Source organism: Patiria miniata, unplaced genomic scaffold (genome assembly GCF_015706575.1).
Source record: "Patiria miniata isolate m_02_andy unplaced genomic scaffold, ASM1570657v1 HiC_scaffold_13, whole genome shotgun sequence".
NCBI classification, from domain to species: domain Eukaryota; kingdom Metazoa; phylum Echinodermata; class Asteroidea; order Valvatida; family Asterinidae; genus Patiria; species Patiria miniata.
In genome coordinates this window covers 17,129,803-17,137,952 of record NW_024037051.1, presented here as the reverse complement: position 1 = coordinate 17,137,952, position 8,150 = coordinate 17,129,803, and the positions used below count along the sequence as shown (strand labels likewise).

The 8,150-nt window shown below is 38.4% G+C and overlaps 1 protein-coding gene across 1 annotated transcript; it reads left to right on the top strand.

The window, feature by feature from the left end:
- Positions 1–38: 38 nt before the first annotated feature.
- Positions 39–6,380, top strand: LOC119721433 (protein FAM166C A-like). Its single transcript, XM_038191517.1, has 4 exons — positions 39–221; positions 637–910; positions 2,106–2,218; positions 5,451–6,380. The coding sequence occupies exons 1-4, from the start codon at positions 151–153 to the stop codon at positions 5,602–5,604; spliced, it is 612 nt and encodes a 203-aa protein (XP_038047445.1). The 5' UTR covers positions 39–150; the 3' UTR covers positions 5,605–6,380.
- The last annotated feature ends 1,770 nt before the right edge of the window (positions 6,381–8,150 follow it).

Sequence of the window (8,150 nt, the reverse complement as noted above, 5' to 3'; positions counted from 1 at the left end):
GTGATGCGGTGAAAACAACACCATGTGCACAGGATGGATAAACACTTCACTTCCGCATTCGGTTGCGAGAGAACGGACAGACAGCACGTCTTCGCTTTACTCACTTAAAATCACTTTTGTCAAATATTACTGCAATATTTCTGTCTGAAAATGTCGAGAAGTGCAGGCACACTTCAGACTACGCACCAGGCGACGTATGTTCCGCCTCGAATGATGCCAGGGTAAGTAAAAATTTCAAGTAAAAAATCCCTGTATAGTGCAGAAAAATTTGGTCAAAATATTGCAAAACAAAGTGTGGCGATTTGACTGTAGTCTGTGGCCAACAAATTTCTCCTTAAAATAAATTTCCATTTAAAAGGGGTCCTTATTAATTTCTCACAGCAAAGTTTTACTACCACTGTACCAGGTCGCAATTCAGTTTTAAAATTTTAAGACTTCCCCTCACACTTACTGACTTGGCACCGTGTTTTTCCAAATAATTTAGGCCTAAATTTAAGTTAGTCGTTTCTTTATGAATATGAGGCTGAGTCGTTTTCATATGATATGATCATTTTTCTAACAGCATGTAAGCCCAAATAACATTTTCATTTTATTTATTGATTGTCATTTTTTTATTTTGTTTTTATTTTATGACAGGTACAAAGGGCATTGTCCAACCACAAAGTTTGACTACGGCGAAACGTACGGCAATGCTACCGCCAAGTATTTCCAGGACTACCGCTCGGAAACACTGAACCAGAGCAAGAGTAACTACGCCAAAGGCGGCCAATTCCCGACAGTCTACACCCACAATCCCGACCTAGTCATCCATGCTAGGGACCGGACACGTGAACAGTGGCGGACAGCACCGAAATATGAATTGACCAATGTCAATTACGACCGCAAAGAAGAGATCAACAAATTTGACAAAGTAAAGCCTGATAAATATTAGACCTGGCTGTATACATAGCCACGCACCATTCATAATCTCTGGACTTTTGACGTTTTCGAAATCCTGATTGGAGACTTTCCACTTACGGTCCCGAAATTTGACGAGCATTATATGTTCAGTACTTGCAGAAGAGTTTATCCAAGAACTTCTAGTGGCATAGGATCTGTCATTCTAAAGAAATTTTGAAAGTCCATATATATGAACGGAGCATGGCAATTACTGTATCCACAATGTGTATATAGCCACGTTTACGGGTCAAAATAATAATACATGCTGCAGAAATGTCACGTACTTGCGAGTCCATCACAAGTCCTTCAGTCTCAAGTCAAGTCGCTTGCTATTCTGTGCATAAGACCTCTAACAAGGCATTCCATTGAAAAGGTCCATCCCCTCCTGTCATAGTGGTACTTTCCTCACCCTCAACCGCTGTGACCCGGGTTCGAATCCCGCCTGGGCCAATATGAGGATTGGGTTTACAGTCCCTTCCTTATTCCGTGGGTTTTCCCCAGAATGTTCTTCTCATTGTCTGTCTTCTCTCTACAGGTTTCTTCAGGCTTGCGAGGTAAAGTGCCTATGGTGCACTTGGGGAATCCTTGGTTTCAGTACCAGAAATCAAAAATCAAAATAATAGTTTTCACCAATATTTGTGATTGACTTGTGATGTACTTGACTACTACTAATGATTTGGCAAAAAATGCATGTCGAAAAAATATAACGTACAAAGTATGCGTATGACTTTATTCAACATATAACTAACCCTAACTCCCTACTGTCTTTTTACCAAGTACCCGGTACTGGACCAAGTCCGCCAAAATCCATCAGTCACACTGCTTCTAATGCATGCTTTACTTTTATAGGCCTCCAGGACCAAGTCCATCATTTTCCATCAATGTTTAGTCAAACCAGGTCTGTAGGACCAAGTCCCCCAAAATCCACCTAAATGGGGGGATGGATTTTGATGGAGTTGGGGAGGTTAGGGTTAATAATGTTGCTTTTCGTTGATAGAAGATGCAACTTTACAACTAATTTTTCTTTAGTAACTTCTTTCATTCAGCTGTTGCCAGCTTCATTTAAAAAAAAAAGCATTGGCAGTTAATATATACCTACTGTGCATGTACATACATGTACACTTAATTGTGTGCTTATAAAATGACCTTGTTGTTTCTCAATCTAGCTTGCCCAGGAGCACCGCCAGCATTACAAAGACAGGACGGGCACGGTGCAACGCGTCAACGAGTTCTTGATCCCAAAGAGTGCAGAGGACATGTACAGACAAGATGTCAAATCGTAAGTAAACTACCGATTGCATCCTGGAAATCTGCTTGGTTGTGTTCTCTTGGTTGGTTTGACTTCTGTGGATCTTGCTTGGATTCTAACCTAAGACACAAAGCGTGGTGTGGAGTAGCACTGCCTAACGATTGCGTTCTCTTGATTGGTTTGGGCTCTGTGGACCTCAGTTGGTTTCTAACCCAAGACACAAAGCGTGGTATGGACTAGCACTGCCTAACAATTGCGTTCCCTTGATTGGTTTGGGCTCTGTGGACCTCAGTTGGATTCTAACCAAAGACACAAAGCGTCGTGTTGGGTAGCACTACCTTTCAAATCCAGCAGCCGGTGGTGTGATTTAATTACCTTATTAACAGCTTCGGTCGGCAACAAACTGCCTGTGATAAAAACAGAGCTGCTACAATGTTTGGAAAGATTGCTGTGGGTGCTGGTGTTTTCGCACAGTTTTCCTTGCGAGAGTAAAATGGCTTGGAATTGCATGGTTTGATTTCCAAATTGCCGATGTTCAGGAAAGTTTATGACTGAGTGGGATGCATCGACAGGAGAAGACACATGTACGCTTGTACAGTACATTTGTACAAAGTTTGCACCTGTGTGTATCTGCAGAGAAGATATGAATCTTGTCAGAATATTATACAAATAATGACTGTTTATGAGTGCAATGGTAAGAATAATTTCATGAGGTTAAAGATTGAATGTGGAATGGAACACTCCATCTGTCGCTGAATGAAAGTGTTCATTCCATTGCACGAATATGAAACACTCATTATTTGTTTTATACAACACCTGAACAAAACCTTGTCATCTATTTGTTAACTTGTAAACCGGTAATATAAATGTTTAGCAACAGAGCCATCAGAGCTGAATGGGAGTTCTATTTACTGTGGAATGGAGCTTCTATTTTTGCAGTGTGGCCGCGCTGTGCGTTGGGACGAATACTTCAGTGACATACTAATCAGATAATTGCAATTTATTCAAGCGTTGCATAAAACTGCTTATTGTATTTCTTGATATTATGTTAATCCCTGTATGACAGTGAAACATCATAGTTGCTGCATATTTTTAACAATTGTATGATATAGGCCTATCAATATATGAAAAAAAGTATTCAAATTACATGTATTTATAATATTGTGCATGATTGCCATAGTTGAAATAGTTTTTTGTAAATAACTTTGTTTAATACAGTAGACTACTTGTTTTTAGTAAATGCGATCTTTCAATGAATCAAAACAATTTCAAGCCTCCGATTTACACGGATCAAAAGAAACATCAGATATTCGAGCAATGCATTAGGCAATGACAGGAGATTAAACAGTGATAGGGCATAAAAACTCAATAAAAAAAAACATCCAAACTCTTTGATTATTTTTTCCCTAACCAATTTATAAATACATTAAACTCAATTTTTTTTTATCATATCACAAAAGTAAAACATATCCAGCTGTTAACATTTCCATCAACTGTTTGGAAATGCTACACAATGTATTTAGAATCTTTTCAAAGGAACTACAGCACAGCCAAAACCTGATTTAATCTTTTATTTTGTGCACTTCTGTCCTCTGCTTAACCGCAAGGAATTTTATTTTTTACATACGTAAGATAACAGTACAGACATTTTTATTTCTTGCATACCTAAGATAACATTAATTAAAGACAATTTATATTTCTTACATATAAAAGATAAACGTAATTGTACCTAAAAGTTAGAGTACACGTAGCATAGTTTTTAACAATACTTGTATTTTTTATTTACCGTTTGTGCGTATTGTATTGATTATTAATTCATTACTGAAAGTAATGAAGTCATGAACATGTACAAACATATATACATGTACATGTCATTGTATGTAGCTTTACCTTAAATTGGATTGAATCTTTAATTCATAAGAAATATTAAATGAAATTAAGAAGTCTTTCTCCAAGTTTGCCTCTCGTTTATAAAATTACATCTTTCATTAAACTTTCAATGCTGGTATGCACCCTTTTCTTCTTCACTCCTATGGAAGCAATAATTTGCACTTCACGCACCTTAACTTCTAAAGAGATTTTGATGTTTGCAGTGGCTGCACAAAGTTGGTTTGGTCTGTATTAACGCCTCCCTAACCGCAAGAGTAAGTGATTTTTTCTTTCTTTTTACAGCATTCCTTGAAATTTAAACAGTTTTAAATTTCAGAAGGGATATTTGTGAGACATCAATGCATTTTGGATGGAACACAAGTTTTCAACCTGCTTTGACACTTTTGACTTTACTGAATGGAACAGCAGGGTACAATGTACTCGGAACTGCAAAGAAGTTAAGCCAGTTCTGTATCATGACAAAGTAGTCAAGGTCAAAGATCATTTGGGATAAAATCACTGACACCCATTTCTGCTGAAGAGAAGATTGCATTAAAAACTTGGTGCATATTCTTATTGTCTCAACACCATAAAGTGCATTTTTGTCTCATAAACTAAATTGGTGAATGGTATAGTAATTATGAGGGTTGGGTCACTAACTGAAACACACCTTTAATGTTTTTTTCTGTTCATATTTGATTTTTAATTTTCAGTGTAGGCCTACATCAATCAATTCCTGCAACTTTCACATTTCTAATTTTCAGGGGACACACTGGTGAATATTCATGGGAGGTGGTGGTTTCGAGGGCTTCACACAAAGGGAAACTAAAACTCTGCAGCTCGTTGAATAGATACATCAATCTAATTAATTACTTAACAAATTTATCTCTGAAGGGGCAGGTGTATTACATCAAACTGCACAAGTTTGGGAGGACTTAGTTCGTTGAGGTTTACAAAAACCTTGGCTTTACTCCAGCTTCAGCTAAATCTCTAGCTCAATCTTTTACAACCAAGAGCAAATAAAACAATCTAGGCTTTGGCTACATGGTATTGGATTTTCTCAAAGTTAACAGGAAAAGAAGCTATATTGAGCTGAACCAAATTTATGGAGCTGCCATGCAGAAAATGCTGGCCAGCAAATTTGAGTCCTAAGCACAAATCAGCTGAGTACCAGCCACACGCAATTGCACAACACATGAAATTTTGGCCGGTTACCTAATTTTGCTGAGTAAATATTTTCCGTGCTTAGCTGGAGACTGGAGACAAAACTGAAGTTGCCAAATTCCGGGAGTTTCCGACTATTCAATGCCTTGCACACAAAATCTTAATTTGATTATGCAATTCTTAGTGTAGTTACCAAATCCAACAGTTGTTTCTTGCTTTTCTTTGACAGAGCTGAGGAAGATGTGAATATTGAGTCTGAGGCCAAACTGAAGAAGATGCTGAACAAACCGGTCATGAGAGCACCCAAGACAACCTCCACCAACAGCCGGACTTCTACGGTCCGAGACCGTGCAATGAGAGATGTTGTCTTTGAGTCCAGATAATTTGTGTTATTTCTTTCCCATTTTTAAATTTAGTACATGTTTAATTTGGTGGGGTTTTTTTTTGGGGGGGGGGGAGGGGGGACACGGTTTGACACGGGTGGAAAGTATTCCCACAATGCATCATGGCCTCCATAGAAATTGAAGTAATATTCGGGATGACACAAGTACATGTACATCTAAATGTACAAAAATGTACACATGTAACATTAATTTGATTGTAAATGTTTGATGATTCAACTGAAAATTATGATGAAATCCCATGAGAACTGAAGAAATTGTACATCTGTGTAAATTGTACTTTTTTCTACAGTATAGATACAGTTTGTACATGTACAAATGTACATGCAATATTTACAATGTATCTGGTGATGATTTTATCCGCAATACTTGAGATTTTATGCAGGGAACTTGATTTTGGAGATTTATGAAAAGGTGAATTGTTTTTTGGAGCAATATGCAAAATAATTTCAAACCTACATACTGTATCTGTTTTTCAAACCCAAGCAATTTCGCATTGTTGATAATCATTGGGGTTCTCACAAACTGAAATTAGAATTTGTGGTTAATGGTGTTGTTAAACCAATATCATATAAGAAATAATTCTTGATATTCTTTTCTGTACAGGTTTTAAACAATAAGAGTGTGATTTAATCGATTTATGGGATTGTTTGCGTATTTTATTGGGGATTTATGTTTTTCAGGATATCTTAACTAAGAGTGTTTGTAATTCAAATTGATATGGAATAAAGTTGAATGAAGCCTGCACTGACTTGTAATATGTTGAAAACTGTGTTAGGTCAAGAATAGAGAAAAGGCATTTCATTCTGTACCCGTATCATACATTAGTATACCTGTACATGACTGTATAAGGTGTACAAAGTGCATTGCATTCACGTCATCCAGAGTTTAGTCATTACGTTTTCAAAGGATCCATACAAGATTTCAAGCATACTTTATCTTAATTGTTTGACGTAATTCTAATTAGCTCATAGGCGAAGACGGGAGGGGGGCTACATGTACATGTATTTATTTTTTTTAAAGTGCCCTTTCCCATTCAAATGCCCTTTTTCACCAGTGCTTACCCCCCCCCCCCCCCCCCCCCATATTTTGTACAGAGTACCCTTTTTGTTAAGACGTGCCTTTTTCTGAACAATTAAGTGCCCTTTTTAAAAACAAGTTGTGCCCTTTTTTGTTCCATCAGCAGCAGTTCCGGGTGCCTTTTTTGTATTTCACGCATGTCTCGCCCTGAAATTAAAAGCACGTACCACATGGCATATTGTCCGTTTAGTGTATACATAATCGTCGGTTACGAACAGCGCCCCCATCGACAGATAGTAACAGCCCCTCCCCCCTTCCGCTTTTTGGATTGTACGGGGGCCAAGTCTTGCGAGAAAATAACGTCTACATTTCACCACTGTGCAAGTGCCCTTTTCAAAAAATTGTTAACCCCCCCCCCCCCAATAAAAATGACCTTGCTACGCCACTGCCCACGTACATGTACAATGTACAATGGTGCGTGGGTTATAACCCTACCAGGAACATGGTGTCTGTGCCTTTGGGCAAGACACTTAACTACAATTGCCTCTCTCCACCCAGTATGAATGGGTATACCTAGGGTAGAGGACTGAATGTGCGCTGATTTCGGCTACCTCGTGGCCGAAAGCGCTATACAAGCGTTACAATTTTTTTTTTATTATTTACTTAATATGAAGTCGCTATTTGTCCGTATTACGCAACACAACTGATGTCGGGGGGGGGGGATGGACACTCTGACAAAATGCCATTGGAGTATACGTGTAGACATTTCTATTGCCGACACGTGGTTGGCACTCATTTTGGCAACCGCGGGTTGCCAAACTATGGAACGCCAACACTGCAACAATGAAGAATTGTTATTAATAATTACAAAAATATTATTTGAATGTTGAAAATACCAAATTATCAACAAACGCTACAAAATAGTTCCTGAAACATGCTTTATTTTCTTATGTAATATAAAGGGTATTATGAGGACTTCTCTTTTTTTGGGAAAATATGTTGCCAACCACGGATTCAATTAAATGCACTTGCGCCCACCCATACAAAATGGCGCTCAATGTTTACAAACAATAGAAATGTGTACATTGTACATCGCATAACTTTCCTTAGCTAATGCAAGTTGTGTTCGGAGGCAGTTGATTACGTGTGTTTGCAGTACACGTTTACAATGTATGTACGTCTTTACAAACTCAAATCCTACATTGTACATGTATGCGAGTTAGTCAAAGATTCTACAGTTGGGCTTCATGGACGCCGGATGGGCAATTTTCAATTCCCAATCTCATTTTGCCTGCAAACTTGGATCTTGATGAGTTTCAGCTACATTAACACGAGTCGTCTGTGCAACACACGCTGAAATGGAGACCCAAGCAGGGGGGCTGACGAAGTTTTGGGTAAGTCAGTCCGGTGCATTTTGTACTTGTCTGTTTAATTGCTAGACCCCATGTGCACGCATCAGGGTTTTGAAAATGCGGGGCGTGGGTGTGGCGCCTTGAGCGATGAGCATA

Coding starts and splice junctions, on each gene's coding strand:
- LOC119721433 (XM_038191517.1), top strand. CDS start 151: ATGTCGAGAAGTGCAGGCACACTTCAGACTACGCACCAGGCGACGTAT. Junction 222..636: donor CCGCCTCGAATGATGCCAGG/GTAAGTAAAAAT, acceptor ATTTTATGACAG/GTACAAAGGGCATTGTCCAA. Junction 2,219..5,450: donor TACAGACAAGATGTCAAATC/GTAAGTAAACTA, acceptor TTTCTTTGACAG/AGCTGAGGAAGATGTGAATA.